General features: G+C 47.5%; 3 protein-coding genes across 4 annotated transcripts; 1 reads left to right on the top strand and 2 right to left on the bottom strand.

The window, feature by feature from the left end:
- Positions 1-5,749: 5,749 nt before the first annotated feature.
- LOC122614085 lies at positions 5,750-6,772 on the top strand. Its single transcript, XM_043788557.1, has 2 exons — positions 5,750-6,431; positions 6,584-6,772. Exons 1-2 carry the CDS (start codon positions 5,787-5,789, stop codon positions 6,680-6,682), a joined length of 744 nt encoding a protein of 247 aa, XP_043644492.1. The 5' UTR covers positions 5,750-5,786; the 3' UTR covers positions 6,683-6,772.
- A 7,844-nt stretch (positions 6,773-14,616) lies between these two features.
- On the bottom strand, positions 14,617-15,389 carry LOC122614250 (cell death-inducing p53-target protein 1). Of its 2 annotated transcripts, XM_043788784.1 has the most exons (2): positions 15,062-15,380; positions 14,621-15,018 (listed from the first exon to the last, which is right to left on the bottom strand). In XM_043788784.1, exon 2 carries the CDS (start codon positions 15,010-15,012, stop codon positions 14,722-14,724), a length of 291 nt encoding a protein of 96 aa, XP_043644719.1. In that variant the 5' UTR covers positions 15,013-15,018; positions 15,062-15,380; the 3' UTR covers positions 14,621-14,721. The 2 variants fall into 2 exon arrangements, with proteins under 2 accessions (XP_043644718.1, XP_043644719.1); XM_043788783.1 differs by having other exon boundaries at positions 14,617-15,389.
- A 2,587-nt stretch (positions 15,390-17,976) lies between these two features.
- Positions 17,977-18,856, bottom strand: LOC122614312. The gene has a single exon (XM_043788867.1). The coding sequence runs from the start codon at positions 18,751-18,753 to the stop codon at positions 18,166-18,168; it is 588 nt and encodes a 195-aa protein (XP_043644802.1). The 5' UTR covers positions 18,754-18,856; the 3' UTR covers positions 17,977-18,165.
- Positions 18,857-19,087: the final 231 nt, after the last annotated feature.

Here is a 19,087-nt window from a genome sequence, read left to right as displayed (position 1 = left end):
CATCCTCCATCCTGAATCCTTCGTCCTCCATCCTCCATCCTCCATCCTCCGGCCACCCTTCTACATCCTACTTTCCACATCCAGCATATCCGTTGCCATCGAATTTTGAATATTTATCAAGCGCCTCGCTCGGGGCTCAGTACGTTCACGCTTTTCTGATGCATACTTTATGGCGCCGTGTGCTAGTGTGCTGGTGTGCTGGTGTGCGTGTGGACGAGTATCTGTGTGAGTGGCAACTAGTTGGCATTGTTAGGGATCCAGCTGAACTTCCACTGACCTGCACGGCGCACACATCGTGTGCAGCGGCTTTTGTGCACTAGTTCTCTGGTCCACAGACAGAACAAGCAAATTAAATTCGAGTGGCGAGTAATGAATTCTCGGCGCTTTAACTTTTAATTTATTCGCCATTAAAGTGACATCTAACCACATTCCCTGCAGAAAGCAGTCATTCCTGAAGGGAAAGTTATCATAACTAAATTGAATTTCCTCTGGGATTATGATGCCAATTTAACAATTATTATTAAATGCCTGGCTAGTATGCAATATTTATTAAATGCTTACCTTAAGTTATAATAAAGTCGTACTACATTGATTTTCTTTTCATCATCGCTATAAAAAGTGGATGCATGTTTATTCTGTTTATTCACCCACAATTCAAGCGGCGTCATAACAAATTGATTTTCCCACAACATTATTCGCATTATCGCATACTTTGCTAGCAAATGCGGATCAAGATAGCCCCAAATCCAATTTTCAGCGCTCGAAATCAAAGAGCTTTTCCGGTGGAAATGTGTTTGTTTTCTCTCTGCGCCGGCAAGTGCGGCAAATGAAATTCCGTTTCGATTTGGCATTATGTTTTAAGTACATACCGGAGAAAAGGGTGTTTGCCACATTGACAATTAATCCAGTTAACATGCAATCAGCATTTCAATCGCAGGACTGCAGGCAGTCTTAAAGGCAAACAGACAAGGCGAATTTGCTCCTGGAGATTCCTTAAATGCCAAGATGTCGGGCTGCCTGCCTGCAAAGTTGGTCGCCAGCCAGATGCTGAAAGCAATGCAGCGACATGGAAAATACCACAGCGGCGAATGCACAGACACGCAGGATGTGGATGTGGATGCCAGGACGAGGCTGAAGGATGGTGTGGAAGGATGCGGATCCGGGCCTTCGGGGCTTCTGCGCTCAAGATGACGGCGCTGCGGGCCAGTCGCTTGAGTGGAGTGTCCTCGTCCATGTCCCCAGCCCAAATCCCGAGTGCATAGACAGATGCTGCAGCTCGAGCTCAAGCTCAAGCTCACTGAACAAAAATCAGCAGTTTTTCTACGTAATATATGAGTAATTTATAAGATCGGGTTGTTACTAACCCAAAGTGCTTTATATTCGAGTACAACTAGCACACAAAGAGTGTAGATTTCAATTTGGGTTCACTCACAAGTTTATTTTCAGTGTCTGCGCAAAAAGGCAATCTCAGCCGGGAGCAAGGAAGACAACCTGGAGGGGAGAGGGAGTGGAGTGTGGCTCAGACCAAGGCAATCCAAATGCAATTTAGTGTCATTTTAATTGAGCTGCCCAGGCAGTGTCTTGGGTCTCTAAACGCATTACCCCGAAAAAAGGACGCTCGCACGCAAAGTTGCCACAGAGTTATTTATGGGGACGCATAAAAAAGCAGTTGAATGTCACTTAATTCAATAAGTGCCACAAAAGTGCAATTGTTTGGTCATAAATTGTCCTGGAATCCAAATCGAAGCAGCGTACTTTGCTGCAGGATTTCAAGGATTTTCTTCGTAACAATGTGAGACAATTGAGCAAATGGAGTTCCTGTTTGGTTAGTCCTAATTGAGTTGGGTGCGTTGGTCGTGGGTTAGACTCGAATCTATTTATCATAATTTGCCAGCAAATTACTTTTCGCCCAACACACAGATGGTGTTGTTGCCAACTCATGTTGCCAATTTGGAGTTCCAGGTAGCTGGGCCGCCAGGAAAATGGCTGCTGAGCAAATATGGCAGCCATTATCGAGATAAGCCCACGCCACGCCGCGCACACAGCTGTAGGCGCCCCAAAACCAAAGGATCCTTCTCGCAGGGCTTAAGGACACCATTTGTCTAGACGAACTCCAGCTCGACTTGGATTTACCATACTTTTGCGTTGCTACCCTGCAATCTGTGGTTGGCAGCTTGATGTTCAGAAAAAGCAGCGAGTTACTCAGCAGATATATGAGTAGTTTAAAAATATATTAAAATTTGAAATATTCTTTAAATTAAGCTGAACTATTTCTGTGCACAATGAATCACATTTTCAGTGGTTTATATAAACTCTGTCTGCGGATCATCGCTGTTAGCGGTTGTCCAATTACCGGAATCCTTTTGGCAGGGTATCAACTGAATGTCGAACACAATTGAGATAGCTTCGGCATCCTTTGTCCGCATGCCCCCATATAATTTCCCTGCCACTCGATGTGCTGTCATACGAATTGTGAGACGTCACTGTCACACGAGAGTGAGCCATTTTCCTGCTGTTGTGTGATGCCAACACTTTGGATTGTGTTTGTGCCCCTCTGGGTGTCCTCCTCCATCGGGGTCCCGTATCCAGGATGCTCGCCCCACTCGCCCCCCGCAGAGCCATTTGCCATTTTTAATTGTTTACCAGCAAAACAATAGGCGGACAAAGCTTTTGTTTTCCCCGATTCCGATTCCGATTTCGATTCCGATTCGATGCGAGTCAAGAGTGCTCTGCGACAAAACAAAAACACGGCTAAAAAATCGAGGACGAAAATAAAAATAAGAATAAAAATCGCATGGCCCGCAACAGGTTCGAAACGAACTGAAACGGTGGGCTTTAAGTTTCAAGCGCCCAGGACATACGACCGAGTCCTGAATGACCCCTTGAAATTTTCGAGTTCGCCGATTTTGCGTCGCACATCATTTGTCTGCTGACTGGGCAGCCATGAATCTGCATTAATTTTTCTGTTTCCCGGCTCCACCTCTGGGGAGCCATGTGTGTGCGGGGATATAATTTCGGGTTATGGCGAATCGGTGCACATGGAGGAGCTATTAACAGGCCCACACAGCTCCACACAGACCCCAACTCAGCCCCAAACGCAGGCTGGTACCTTGGCCGACGTCTTTGTCTTCGGACTTAATGTTAATGCTGTGTGCTTGCCGGGGGTTGAGCATCGGGCTCGAAGGACCAAGGACTTCAGCTGCTGGTCAGTGGGTGGTGCTGACGTTTGACATTGACTGGCTGATAATATAAATATCATTGTTGCTTGCACATAATTAAGCCGGACAGTCGACAAAGCCCTTCAACAAACGCACATCTACAGTGGGGTAAACTTAGCAAATTAAAGTTAAAACCAAATATAACCTTTGCATTTTAAATGGTTTTCATGTTCCTTATTAAATGATGAAATCAGTGTATGAAATATGTAAAAATTTAATTATCTTTGTAGCTTTCATACACAACTGAAATCCGAGACAACGTTGCGTATGAGCAATATAATGTTTCATACTTTTGGATAGTGTTAGTTTGCAGTGTTTCGCTGGGCCACCATTCGAGTGCCAGCCACTGTCTAATATTTGATTGTGTTTTTAGTCCTGCTGCCAGTGGCTTTAAGTGTGTTTGTGTGCGTGCCAGGCTGGGGATAAGTGTGTGTGTGTGTGTGCGCTGTGCCCTGGGAAATGGGAAATAATGCGCCTAGTGCCAGCTCCAGTTGGCAGTTTGTTGGCTTTCAGCTTTGGTCGCTAATTAAGCCTGTTTATCGAAGTAAGTTAGCTGTTCAACTTTCGCTCCAGAGCCCCTTGTTCCTTGTCCCTTGCCCCCCCCCGTCCACTGCCAAGATGATCGGCTCAGTTTAGTTTTATCAGCTAACTAAATTAGCTGTCTGGCGCTTGGCATATGTATGCAGTACATGTGAGTGTGAATGTCAGGGTATATAGAGTGCCACAGGGTGTGTCGGTGTGTAGGTGTGTAGTGTCGCCACAACTGAATTGGGAGCGCTTCTAAGTGCAGTAATAAAGCGATTCTGGTAAATGCCGCAAAGCCTTCGAGTTCGGCTCTAATTGAGTAAATTATCGGGGGAAATGAAAACGGTTGGCCAGATGCGAGCAACTTTGTGGCAATGTCTTGCTGATGTGTGATGTGTGGTTCTCCTGTGTCATTTGCCTGCGGAATCAGGCTAAAAAGTGGCTCTGCGGTTTGCTTTGTTTATGACAATTTATTGGCCGCCAACATTAATTAAACGGCAATCAAGGTCAGGAAACCGCAATTAAATTGCGACCAGATAGTTGAGAAAAACCATTCACATGCCAAGTGAAATGTGTGGACTCTGGCCAACCCAATTTTCCGCCCAAAAATGGGTCGTTTGTAAGCCCTGTGAAGTGAACTTCACCTTTGGCCAAAAGTTTGCACACTGCATGCAGTTTATTTGCTTCATTTGAGCTGCTGACTGCATGAATCGAGTTTCGTACTGGCTCTGCCAACTATTTTATCCACTGAAATAAATCGCCGATTAAGCTTAAGTGGAAGCAGCAGCAAGTTTAACTACAGGAAAATTGAACCCATACTCGTATTCTGTTGGAAAAGTCCGTGCCATTTGTATTTTTCCCATGTCTCCAAATTTGCAATTGAGTACGAGCATTGCGAGAAAAAAAAGGCGTAAACATGAAAACAAGGCAAAAAAAAGAAAATGTTGAATGGAACTATTTCCGGTCCATTGGTTGGCAAATATTTGCTACATTTGTTAGTCGTGAAAGCGGAAGAGATATCTACAGAAACTCACGACAATTGTGTCAAGATAAATGTGCCCAGCGAGGCGCGTGATTATTAATATTATTTTCCAATTTTTACCCAAATTGCATACTGAATTTGCTAGATTTTATTCCATTTCAAACCATTGAGTTCCGAAAAGAGCTGCAAACTCGAGCACAAATGGAATTCGAATCTGAGTCCTGGGAGTCGCTGCGCAAACAGAAGGCAATGAATCAAGTTGAGGACCGGAGCCACTGGGCAAACAATCAGTGCCCCTCTGGACAGCTGGCTACTTCTGCTCCTGATCCCACACTGAACTTGATTTGCACTCTGGGGCCTGAGCACTTGCTCCTGTGGATGGACGTTGGACTTGCTTGGTTCCCCCTCTCCCGACAGAACTACTAAACTAATGAGTGGGTGGACTATCACTCCACCCAAAGTCATAATCACATGCACACAGACGAGGAGCAGCAGGTGCATAAGTCATGAGGCTTTTAGGGGATGGGCTGGAGGGTGCCGACTGTAATTTGCTATTAATGGAGCGCACAGCCGAGAGATTATGAGCGAATTTCAGAAATTATAAGCTCTAATGTCAACCAATTAGATGTGCACTGGCAGAACACCAGCCAAGTAATAAATGGCACAATTCACATCATTCTACTGGCATATTCACAAAGGGATGTACTCGTAGAACCCCTTTGAAGCACGATGTTCATGAGTCATGTCTTCAAGTGTGAAACTATGTTGAAAACACAATTCGCTCTTATCGTGGCGCTTGTGGTTACTAATGATGAGCAGTGCTGTCCATTTTTAGACAGATGCGAGTCCGGAAAATACGCCCCCGGCTTGTTTTGCCTCAATGATAAGCGCAAAGTGGTGGTTCAGGCGAATTTCGCTAATTGGCAGGCGATAAGCAAAGTGTCCGAGAAAAGGGGAAATGCATGTAATTGACTCTGCCGCCGCCGGGAGGGCCATAAAAGCAGGTGAGGAGCGGCGGGTTCCGGCCACAGTTAACGTGAATCTCGACCAGCTCGAAGACGATGGACGCGAAGACTTTGATGCTGCTGAGCGCAGCCGTGGCCATATTCGCCTGCCACACGATCGCACAGCCACACTACGTGGAGGAGGATTCGGAGGAGGATTCGGAGGAGTGGTGTCCGCCCGATGGCAACCATACCAACAATAACAACAACACCAATAATAATCCGAATAGAACCGACCACGACTCCGCCCTGTGCGCCAATTTCCAGCACATTCGCGATATGATCAATCAGACGGTGCTGCTCAACCTGATCGAGGTGCACTACAATTGCGACCTGAAGTTCCGCCGCGCCATGCGGTACTACAACACGCCCGGATTCGAGAAGACCACCCAGCAGCTCACGGATACGGCTGCCTACCACACCGTGCTCCGCGAACTGCAGTCGGAGAGCGTGGATGTCGCCGACATCGAGACCGTTGCCGATATCTTCCACTGCATCATCCTGCCCGTTCGCAAGCCCGACCGCAACTGCGACTGCAAGGCTGTGAGGCACCACACCTTCGTCGGCGACCTGCTCGCCATCATGCCGCAGCAGGAGGTGCACGACTACGTGGCAGAGTCGCGGGCGAACCTCACCAACTTTGGCAACTTCACCCGGGCGGTGGTGTCCAAGGAGTTCCAGGCCACGCTGAAGGCCAACATTGTGAGTACTTCTTGTCCTGAGTGTCCTTGCCACTCCACTCGTGCTGCATACAATAGGCTGAATGCAAAGCATTCGCATCATTTTATTCACACGAGCGTGGCAGTGTAGTTTCCACCGCTTGGTTCCTCATTCTTGCCCCCATTATCCTGCAGAACAAACGCGACGTGGTGAAGCCACTGCGCACCCTGCGCAAGAACGGCTGGAACATCCCGGAGCTGCTGCGCGCCATGCTGACCATCTTCCAGTGGTGAGCGGAGTGTGGAGTACTCAGTGTGCCCCCCCATTGTATGTAAGCCCAATAAAGCAACAAGTGAAAGGAAAGCGTTCCGCAGAGGCACTCACGCTTGACACCTGTCCATTTCTGGGTGTGGGGTTGGGAGGTTGGAGGTGGAAGGTGGAAGGTGGGAGTGGGCGGTGCAATTAACACCCGTTGTGCCCGGCAGGACATCAACAAGTTTTCAGAGCGGCCTCTTCGCCTTCAGCGGACTCCAGCGTCCGCTGTAATTGACATCCATTCGTGACTGCAGCGGAAGTGTCGAGGAAGGAAGGATTCGTGTTGGAGATAATCAATCAAAGACTTTTCGCGTTCTTTGTTCTTCTCACCCCATTTCTGCTTCAGCTCATTTTCATTTCCAGGAAAACCTCAAGTTGCCGAGCGTTATCTACAAGTTTCTTGAAGCCACTTTGCATTATTAATTGGGGAGCTCTTGAATGTTTGAAGCAAGTTCTTTGAGTCGCGGAAATCAAAGTACACATTTTGAAAGGCGAATTAAAGACTTCACAGTAGTATTTCCAGCTTATATCTTAAAGCCTAGTAGTCACCGTCCTTACTAACCGTTTTGTAGTTGCGGCCCCCCGTCGACTGCGAGTGCTTTCCCATTGAGGACAACCCTCCTCTGCCACTTGGGTGTCCCAGCTGGGTATTTGATTTGCCATCAGTCTTCCGCATTTTAGGCCAACGTATTTCAGCCATCGACGGCAGTGGCTTATCGGATGGTTATCGGGATTTGTGGGCCGCTCGGCGGCACTTGGCAAACGAATTAAGACTCGTTACACTTTCATAGCTCGCGCTCAATTTGCGAGCTGCCAGCTGGCGGGGGGTGGTCCCCCAGCTCCTTTGGTCCTTCAGCAAGGACCCTACCTATGCAGTCGTGCAATTTGAGCGGCACAAATGCCTGCTCATGGCAATTGATTTATGCCTGCGACGTGACTTCATTTCGGAGCAGGACACGGATTTGGATTCGCATTCGGATGCGGGGCTACAGCACCTGTTGTCGTCCTGGCTTTTATTAAATTAACAAAGTAACAACCTTACTGCCGGGCGCTTGTGTGTGGGCGTGCCTATCCTGTGCAGGCCAAAGCCGATGCCATTATGCATTATAACTGTATAAACAAATCGTGAGCGTGCCACGCCCACCGCCCACGGCCCCCGCCCGAAGTACGTGCCTCGCAGAGCAGCCAAAAAAACCCACTCGAGTCCTCGAATCTGGCAGCTCCAACCTGAAACGTGGAACGTGCACCATGGACCGTCCCCCGGCTCGTGTTTCAATCAAGTTAAATGTTAATGAATTACTCGGCATCGAAACAAGGATATGCTGACAGGACCAAGCAGAGTGGGTCCGCCACTTGTTTTTCTTTCTACACACTCCGGCTTGCCCCCCGCCTCCAGCTGCGGTCGGGCTGTCTAGTGGCGAGGTCCTTGGTGACTTGGGGAGGCTCAGGCCAAGTCAAATAAATAAGTGTTATATGATACCAGAGAAAGTTTATCCTTGACTTGGCTGTTTTCCCCCCATGTATATCATTAATTTTAAACTAATTTAGTAATACTGTTTTCAAAGTAAGGCACTCAAAGGAGTTAAAGGAGTATGCAACAATATGTAATTTTCCATAGCCTACTTTTAGGTGTTTTCAAAGTAAGGCACTCAGAGGAGTATGCAACAATATGTAATTTTTCATAGCCTACTTTTAGGTGGCTTATATGTAAGAGCTGGCTGTTTGACCGCAATCGGTGGTCTTCAGTAGCATTTAAGGGGTATCCAGCCAGTCGAACCTCCACCCTGACCGCAGTCGCTTTCACTGTCATTGCCTTAGCATTGGTCAGAATGGAAAGACGTTCGCCTATCTGCTCGTGAGCCCGCCTGTCCGCGTCCTTCGTCCTCCTGACAGCGAACAGGGGCGAAATAAATCGTTGCATACTTACGTGGGCAAACAATTTGCGCCCTCGTCTTCGCCTGCGAAAATCGAGAATGCGGGCACTACGCGTAGCTACGTGTCATTGAATTCATTACGCCGTCAGCCCTGTTATTTTTTCCATTTCCTCCGGGCGCATGCAGTAGATTAAACGGGCAGAGACCAAAAACACCGGAATAGTGAAGCAAAAAGTGAATAAGAAAAACAACAACGCAGCAGCGATTTGCCTGTTGAAATGAAATAATTAATTAACGCTGTCGTTGCCCGAATCGTGATTTGCTTGCCAAACAACGCCCGTGTGTATCTGCGATGTGTGCACACCAGCGTCACACCAGCAACACCAGTCAAAAGGTCGAACACTATGCAAATGGCAAATGGTGTGTTTATTTGCATTCGTCACTAATAAGGCTGCATTCCGGCTGCATTTTTTGATGCATTCCGACAAGAAGATGCATCTGGCGGATGCTATGGCGATAGACTCGGCAATCGCTTTAAATCAGACCAGTGTAATTAAGCCGTCGGAGGGAAATCCAATTATTGCATCACTTTTAATGAATTATACATCCGCAAAGCGCGAAACAAAAAATGCACTGAAAAGGGAAAATTAATTAGTGAAATGCCCTTTGTGGTGAACCAATATTAGCACTGGAAAAGTATTTAACTCGCGAATAATACACGAAAATAGATTAAAGCGCTTTTTTAATCGCAAATTATAACAGATATTATAATTATATTCGAATTATACAAATAATAATGTGCCATACTAAGCTGCTTGATTTATAAATCAAATTAAATCACACATCTATTCAGTGTATGCCCACATTTTCCGCATTCCCTGCGCCCCTTGGGCCCAAAGAATCGCTGGCAAATTTGCCATTGCCATTGCGCAATTGAAGGAGAATCGTTAGCAATTGTTGGCTTGATTTGTTTTCAAATTTTATTATGGTAACGAACGCAGCTTCGTCCCTGCAGCTCGGCGACAAATGCGATTTGAGTCGATTGATTTGCACCAACAACTCAGCAGCTCGATGGCCAAGTGCAATGTGCAATATGCTGGCTCCTCAGCCTTCCTAGGACTCGGCGCCAAATCGAGTTTGGCGAAAGAGGAGCAGGGCTATTTATATATTCACATATACATTTAATTATTGCATAAAATCGAACTCGCTTTGCAAACTAGCATAAAACAGCAGATAGAATCGCCTGGAATGGCCAATGTCCTGTTTGCTCCTGAGAGCAGCTCCTTTTCTCCTCTTCGAGGGCCATTACTTTCGCTCGCCCTTTGTCTGGTGCCATTGGGAATTGGAGCTGGTCTGAAGTGCGCTAAAATAATGTGTTTCGTTGATAAAATTCTTCCCACTCAGCGCTCTCATAACACTTCGGATTTATGGCCCGTGCTATCGGTGCGGTGCTGCTCCCTCCGACGAATCCGAATCCGTATCCCAATCCGAATCGAATTGGGAAAGTGAAACCGCACGGGCCAGTGGCCATAAATAAATGTGGAGTATCAGCTAGCAAATCTCATTACTTGGACCCCGGCCATCTTGGCCGGCGAGGAATCGATGAAGCTCCCAGCTGCCAGCCAGCCAACCAGCCAACCAGCCAACCCAATCCCGCCCAGAAGCCGCTTATCTGCGGCGGGAGATTGGCCAGCCGGAGTGCATATCCCGGATACGAATTCCCCAGATGAATAATTCGACGCATTGCAAGATTTCGCAGTGGCAATTCGATTCGATCGGCTTGGCACTCTTAACGAGCGTGTTTAAGTGAAATTTGCGGCGGCCAATAATGTATAAATTAATAGCCTTCGTTCGAGTTTCGCGAGTGCGAAAGGACGCAGGACATGGCAGTTGTGATGCACTGATTTTCGCCAAACGTGAATTATTTAATGAGCCAGTGGAAGAGTATGAGGTTTACCTGATGATGCGATACTCTGAGCACTTGACAATGATTTAAGTGAAGAGTAATTTTTGTTGTTGATGAATGTAAATTAATTTAAAGCCCTTTGTGCCCGTTTCTTTTCGCATTCGCATTCCGTGAAATGTGGCAGCCGACATAATAGCCCAGTTTAAATCCATAAATGTTTTACAAGTGAAACAGCTCCTCCAGTTGGCAGCAGGCCAATGCATTTTCCGCAAAAAGAGCCACGAAAAGTGGCAGACAATGGAGAGCAGTGAAAAATGTGAGGAAACTATAAGTCCTCTGCGAACTTTCCGAATAATAATGGAATGGCCATCTTTGGCAAATGCCCTAATTATCAGTTAAAACGCACTCTTGCCACACACATCGGGGCACTGGAATAGTTTTGACCCTGGAATAACTCGGCATGAGATGAGCTCAAGTTTGGCCAACTCCAGCCAGCAGGAATATTATTATTTTTTCTGTTGACTCTTATCTCGGCTACCAACTACTTTCGCCGGCTCTGAGGGGGGAGAGGGGTTTGCCCCCTCCGTAAGCCGGAATCCTTGTGGCCTCCAGAGTGGCCATGCGGGCGTTGCTTTTCTAACCAGCGCAAATATTTTAACCTACAGGCCAGGACAAAAAGCGGAAAAACCGGGCCAAAGGAGACTGCGGGTTTGGCCAAGTAAATAAATGTTTTCGAGATAAACTGGCGCTTTGTGTGCCGATTCACTTGCCCTGCTCCCCACTGTCCTCTGTCCTCTGTCCTCTGTCCTGTTTCGCCTTAAAGCCTTAAAGTGTTCGGAGTCGCAGAGTTTTTGCACTTTGCATGCAAACGCTGAAAATCCGCAGCATGCCAATATGGCAGCTCCGAAAGTCGTCCTTGTGGGAACCCTCGATTGTGTGTCCTGCTGGCTACGTGACTTTGGCACGCGTCGCGTTCCGTCTGCTGACCCACGGCCATTGCCCATTGTTGGTCATTAATTTGAAGGCAAGTGTGTGTGTTTGGGGCTAAGCCGTCGAACGCGCGCCTTTCGTCACCAAAGCCGCACGCGTTTAGTGGTAGTAGTTCGTTTGAACTACAGGGTGATCACCTCAGTGTCTATAATGGGTATCCAAAGGTATGCCTATCGAGTGAGCAGTTACTGATAAATATGCTGATGCTCTAATACCTTTTATGAGCAAACCTATTACTAGAAGTGAGCGCCATGGAGCACCCTGTGCGGGCATATGCTCGGACCACTTTGTCATCCGACTCACGTAGGGGACGCACGTATGGCAGCCCCTGAAAGGATTGTCCGCGCTCCGGTCAAGCCTGGCCCGCCCCGGTCCTTGGCCATCAGCTCGATTAGATGTTGTGGCCTGGCTGCGTCCTTGCGGTCATGTTCTGTGGATTCAACCTAGCTGACCGTCTGGTCTGGCTTTTTCCCTCTCAGGGAGTTTGGCAGTGGGAGTGGGTGGATTGGGATGACGAGCGCTCGAAGGGCTGAGAGGCGTTAAAAAATGTTTTAGCAGCGCATTTTTGAGGTTAACAGCGCGCACGTGCTGGCCAAAAAGGAAAGGGGTTAGCAGGGGTTGGTTAGTGGGGATTTGGCCAAAAGGTGGCGACAATGGCGTCGAGTGCTGAGAAGAGCACTGGGCCAAAAGATTTATCAAGCCTGGCAGTACGTACGTGATGGCAACAATTGTGTCAACCGCCCGAATGCCAGAATTCTGGACCGCCGTGAAATATGAGGAATATGGAGAACATGAGGCATATGTTTGAGTGTGTTTCGCACTGCCAAGTGGGGATGTCTTGTAAATCTCGATTAAATCTCCGGCCGACGTGTGCTCCTCGGAAAGACAAATCAACTGCAATCGTCGGGGCATAAATCCTAATTCCATTTTGATTATCTGCCTCCGGGGGGCCGAGTGGCTTTGGGGCAATCGCTGCAGCTGTCCGGAGGCCCAGCAAATGCCTAATGTGGCTGGGAGCCACTGTTATCTGCATTGCCATCGTATGCTCCTCTTGCAAATCCCAGAGGCAGAGCCGACTCCTCCACTGTCCCCAAGTCCCCATTTCCCATTTCCCAGACGAGCATTAACGAACATTTCCTTTGCCTGCACAGTGAGAAAGGATACCCTTTGTCATGCCAATGAGTTAAATCTATTCAACTTTAAGGTAACTTCAACCGAATTCAATGAGATAAATCTATTCAAGATGGTGCTTCAGTTAAAATCAAGTGAGTATTTACTTGAACGAATTGTAGGTACTTAATTGTTGCAGTGCCAGGTAGCACGATGCAATCGAAACCCTTTGGATAACCGAAAGTCAAGGCAAAACCTGCTCCATTGAATCCGTGCAGCCATTAACATTTACGATTTCGCATCCGGGGGTCACCCTCCCCTCCTCTCCCACTCACACACTCACTAGCAAACCAGATGTTTGCCATCAAGGATTGGATGTGGATGGAATCCAGGTGCAGGTTCGGTTCGCAGATTGGTAGGCGTTTAACTGGCGATGGCAGCTGAAACACATCCTGTGATATGTGAAGTGAGGGAAATGCAGTGCAATTCTGGAAATCGACGAGGACTCTCTATTTGTTTGCAGTTTATCTGGCACCGGGAGTGGAGTGGAGCCCGTTGGTCCGGCGTGATCCCCTTAGTGAGTCAGTGGGCCGGAAAGCGGCCAAAGACTGGCAGCCAGCTGGGGCAGCTTGTGTCTAAAGTTTTGCATTTTAATAGCCTCTTAACTGCCGACCATTTGCACAGTGTTTGCTTATGTTGCCCCACAGGTCGGAGGCAGTGGTGGTGGTGGTGGTGGTGGTGGTGGTGGTGTCCTTGGGCCGAGTCCTTTTGGCCAGGTGTGGCTGGCCCCCTGCCCCCTGAGATTTGCATGCGATTGCATTTTCAACTTGGCCAATTTTCGGTTCATTGTCGGCGCTTAGCCCCGCTTCCCCTGGAGTGAACTTGGATTTGATTTCGACATCGCAACGCATGCATGTCAGTTGGCTTGGGTTTGGGATAGAGTTTGTGGCCAGTAATAGTTTAATTGTTCCTGCAAGCAACTGAGGTTGCATTGCTGAGATGCCCAAGTGAACCACAATCTGGCAGCAGGCCGGCCTTTTGGAAATTATTGTGTACCTTAGCTCAGCCAATCGCTTTAAAGCGATTGGTTTTTGGAGCCCAGGCTGCTGGCCTCATTAAAATAAGCTTACTTAAGCTAATTCGGGCTATCTAGTTATTCTTGTTGCTTAAAAATAGATAAACTACTTAGCTGCATGACATCGGGCTTAAAGTGAATGGATGTCAGGGGGACTTTGCATGGCCTCTGCTGGCTGCTGTTTTAATGACAGCCATTTGGCTTGATGTGTGGCCAACAAGCGGAGTTCCATCATCATCAGGAGCACTGCTGCCAGCGCCAAGTCACGTTCCGGCTTGAATTTTCCTCGCTTTCCTTCAAGTTTTTCCCAGCTTCACCCTGCTCTCCCCACTTTCTAGCCGCTTTTCCCGTGCAAGATTCGTGACGCGACGAGATGCCACGCTAATGCACGCCCTGCAAAGTATGCAATAACTCTGGCGTTGTCTTAGGGGCACCTGTGCATGTGTAGGTGTGTGTGTGTGGGTGGGGGGAAGAGAAAGGATTCACTGTCATCTGTCTATCAGCAGCATTAACAGCTTTTACTTACTACATGGCAGCCGCTTTAACACTTGGCTCAAAAGCAAATGCGACCATCTAGGCCAGGGAATGCCGCGATTTTTCAGGCATGCGACAAAATGTTTGCTTAATAACTTCCTGCCACCACACTTGTGTTTGTTGCCACGCATCCAGCGGATGCCACTACAGCCACCACATGAAAGAAGCCGCCGGGTAAACAAGTAACCCCGCCCCGCCAGTCTGGGGCTTAAATCCTTTCGGCTATGGGTCACCCTTTCCTGTGGTCAGGGGGAATGTGCGAGGAGCCCTTGGGATGCCCGGCACGTTTTGGTTCCTTGGAAACTTCAAACTGCCGCCGGTAAAAATCAAATTGAATTAGCCCAAGTGAAGGGTAAGCGAGAAAGTGGTTTCAGTGCGTTGAACGTATTGATTTGCGGTTTATTCAACACAATTCAGTATTAACTTAGAGCTAGCTTAAAGTTAGTTTCATGTTTCAGTTTCTCAGTTTCACTTAGTTTCAAGTTACAGTTTTAAATATATACATATATGTCCATTTCAGATGATTAATTAGGTGGGCCAGCTCTGATCGTGTTGGGGAACGGTGCCCAGGCTCGCCTTGCAGACGGGGCACGAGTGATGGACCTCGTTGAAGCCGTCGAGGATGCAGGGTATCAGCCAGCATCCCATGCCGCAGGTGGTGAACAGCACGATGCCCGAGGCCACGTAGGCGATCGTTCGCCGCCGCACCTTGGTGGTCGTCTCGATCTCGTCGTGGCACAGTGGACAGATCATCCACGTAGATGTATTCCGCGGGAGCAGCGACGTGGTGCTCTGCGATCTGCGTGGTGCCCAGCCCATGGACTCCTCATACGAAGGCGGGGGTGTGCTGGGCACCAGGGCGTAGGAACTCATGTTTCTCACTCTTTCACAGTCTCAACTTGTTTCCACTTAATGTTTCCACTTAATGTGTTTCACTTAATGGAGCTTAAAGCAAACTAGTTTTCTGTATTAGCGCACTGCTGAGTTCTTGATAAGCGACTAATAATACTTCCAAGAAAAGCTACACCCGGAACAAGTTATATATAATTTTAATAGTTTCATTTGTTCCCAAGAATATGTATTTGACATATTTGAGCTTGTTTAATCACTTTACATATCACTATCACGTTTAAGCCACTAGTTTAAATATTACAAGCACTTTAAATACATTTAAATACATTTAAAGTAAATGCCACTTTAAAACAATTTCTTTAAGCACTAAGTCCGGATTTGCGAAAGGCAACCACTTAAGGCGAAGGCTCGGAGTAAACTGATTTATGCACTTGCATTGCTGAGCTCTTTCCACTTTTGATAAGCAACTTCGCAGAGCGCGAATAATATAATAATTCTGTGAAATCGTTGAAATTGTTTCGACAGATTACATTTTCTAGGTAACGAATGCAAATGCAATGGGAGGAGAAAACATACTGATAACATGCATATTTCGATTATATTACACAACTTTTAAAGAGTATAAGCTACGTAGTGAAGGGTACTATATGTTTCGGATATTTACTATTATTGCTTTTAATTCTTATCGCTCGGGTTTTTAAGAAACTCTTTGCATGACTAATCTGTTAATAGCTATGAAAGTTATGTGGAACAGCTTTAATGGCACAGAGCAACTGAGCCACAGAGCACTACCTATTTTTCATTCATTTTACAACCCTTTGAAGCTGATAATTTACCGCCTTTCTTGGCTATAAATTAAATTCTTAATTTAATTAAAGCCAAGCGAAGGGCGAAAAGCCGAAATGGATTCAATCAGAGGCAAATTGCTGAATCTCAACTGTGCTTTAAAGAGCCCCCAAGCGATAAATTCGATTTGTGCAAATAAACGAGTACACCAATCGGCATTTAGCTATTAAGCCCACGAATTTGCATATGTGCCACAAGACGCACAGTCATCGCTTGGAATTCAGTTGGAATTCAATAAATGCGAGACTCATCCATCACTGTCAACTTGAGCTGCATGCGGGCCGAGCTTTAATGTCGCCTTAAACGCTGCGCTTAAAGCGCCGACAGAATGTCAACTGTGCCGTGTGTTGTGCTAATGAAATATGGACAACACACACACACTCTCACACACACTCACTCACCCACACACACGGGCAAAGAGACACAGACAGACGGCGACTGGGAGCATTGCGTATACGCAGTGGTGAACCGGGTGGAGTTGAGAAAATGTGTGGCAGCAACTTATCGATGCTGTCAATGAATTTCGGAGGCGAGTGCCTGAAATGAAATTTTTCCTAAGGCCAGTTGCACATGCTGGCAGGCAAAATTCAAATTCAAATTTTTCGAAAGCAATTACTCACGAGGCTTTGATGTGGCTGCTCAGTTGCTTTGAACTCCCGCCGCCAAGCCCATAAGATGTATATAAATACTTGTGTGTATATATAGAGCAACAAAGTGGGAATGCCTAGAATGCAGGCACATTTTCGGCAGCTATTCCAATTTTGAATGTCTAGGTCTTCCTAGATAGGTCCTCCTAGGCTACTGGCCGAGGTAACCGAGGAGTCCTGTCGCCAGAGAGCCGCTCCTTTTGCGCCCTTTAAGCGCCTTTATGGCTAATTAAATGAAACTGAACAGATCCGCCTTAATTGCCGGCGTCAGCAGGTGTATTAAGAATTAATAAAAACGTAGAACTGCGTGGCAATGTTCAACGTTCATGGGTTTTTATTGTTTTTTATTGACTGCCATGTTCCAGGGCTTTTAATTAACTTTTCGTATTGCCGTCGCCATGCGAACGGATTTTGCGGCAAAGCTTAGGGGTAGAAGGGTTTAAAGTAGCGCGAATGTGGCGAAATTTAAAATTCTTGTTGTTGCTGTATTTGGGTATTACTGTAATTTGGTATTTGTTTGCGCCGCACCACATGGCGTATGATTAATGCGCCGACCGGGACTCGGCACATTTCATTAAATAAATTGTAATTTATCAAAAGCTATTCGCCCCCGGACCACAACCAACAACCAACAGGCAACGAGCAGGAGCCAAAGCAAATCAAATAAATTACAGACAAGTTGAAAAACTTTGACCATTAAATGCCCCAAACCAAATACGGCCAATGACGACGACTTGTAGTTGTTTTTTTGTTTTTTTCCAATCCGCCGGCCAGTTGTTCTATACGCCCCAGCATTTCATTGCAATTGATTTTTGGTGTCAGCTGCACGCTCACCCGGAGACAGACATGTCCTGCCACCAGGACCTCCAGCCACAGTTCTCTCACTGCCGCCGTCGACAAATGCTGTGATGCTGTGATGCTGTGGTTGCGGCTTAAGTTTGTCGGCAAATTGAAAACTTTGTTGGCTGTGGGCTCTTGGTTAACTTGAGGCTGCGAGGGCAAAAAATAGCCCCAAAGCCCGAGCACATCAATACAACATTTTTCCGTCGTCATCCCCTAACTCAACCCGATTCCTGGCCGATTCCAGCCCATTCCAATTGCCAAATAAACAACCAGGCGAACAAGCCGCCAAAACCAGAGGGCTCGGTCGCCTGTTGTGGCCATCCTGCTGATTGCATTAACCACCCAAGATGGAGTCAAACAATAACGAAAATCGGGGCAATCGCAGGAAGTATCGAAGCGGGAAATACCCTATCGCCATGCGAAGCAGGATGTCCTTTGGGTGGCCAGAGTGTTCCAAACAAACAGGAGTTATATGTAACTTAGAACGCAGTTACTTGCATATATATTTATTTAGCATATTCTTATTGATTAATTAGCAAAAAGCGTATAGAAATAAGGTAACAGATTTAAAAAGAAGTCCTTTGAGCCGTTAAGTGCGTTCGAGGACTCAGCTGCAAAGCTATTTCTAGCCAACCAAAAATAGCGGTTCTTAAGGTGGCCAAAGCAGCTTGCTTTTAATATAAATAAATAAACAGGCGGCTGTCCGAATGGCAGGCAAATCGCAGCTCGAAGCCCAATCCGTTAATAGAAAATGGAAACTGGCTCCAAATCCCCGGCAGAATGGCTAGCCGAAGTCGCCTGCTCCCGCATGGCAGGCGCTGTAGGAGGAGGGGGTTTTGGGCGGAGGATGCAGCTGGACCGAGACGGTCTCCTCGTCCAGCTGGACGTCGGTGCTGGAGAAGGGCGAGGCGCCGGTGATCTGGCCGTAGAGCGGCTGCATCACCCGGATGGTGGCCACCCGCTCGCGCCACGTGTGCCAGAAGTGCTGCTTGAAGAGGTGGCCGCCGAACTCGAAGATCATGGGGTGCTCCAGAATGGCCAGGGGCTTGCCCAGCGGCTGGACAATGTTCAGCATCATGAGGCAGCGCGTCGCCTTGCGGAAGAAGTGGAAGCGGATCAGCTGCAGTGGCAGCATGCTGACCAGCTCGAAGCTCTCGATCTCCGGGTCCTGGCCGCGGTCCAGGAAGCCCGGCTCATCGCCGTACTTGGAGAAGTTGTCGCAGCCGAAGAGCAGGCGGTTGCAGGTGAGGCCTATGTGGTACTGGCGCAGTCCCACGCCGCGGATGTCCACCAGGGTGAAGGGATTCTCCACCAGCACCGGCTCGTAGATCTCCTCGTATTCGGCGAGCAAAACTTTCTGCACTCGGAACATCCCCGCCAGCGACAGCGACAGCGAGTTGGGCCGTAATTTAATTGAAATGTCAATCAAAGTTTCGCCCGTCTATTTGTTTTCTTTGAGTTGTCAACTGCTGTGGATTCCCTGGCCTGCTGCGGCATCGAAAACTATCCGGCCAAGTCGATTATATCGTCGCCATAGCCATCACCATCGCCATTTCCATTGCCGCATCACCGAATGCAAATCACTGGACATCCGATGTCATGGCAGCGTCAAGTCTCAGTCCGCATTTGAATTTAAATTGGCATTCGCAGGAATGGCGATGGTGGCAAGTCACTTAGTATGCCTGATGGACTTAAATGCCTGCATT

This window comes from Drosophila teissieri, chromosome 2R (assembly GCF_016746235.2).
Source record: "Drosophila teissieri strain GT53w chromosome 2R, Prin_Dtei_1.1, whole genome shotgun sequence".
Classification (NCBI taxonomy): Eukaryota; Metazoa; Arthropoda; class Insecta; order Diptera; family Drosophilidae; genus Drosophila; species Drosophila teissieri.
This window is presented reverse-complemented; position numbering and strand designations above follow the sequence as displayed.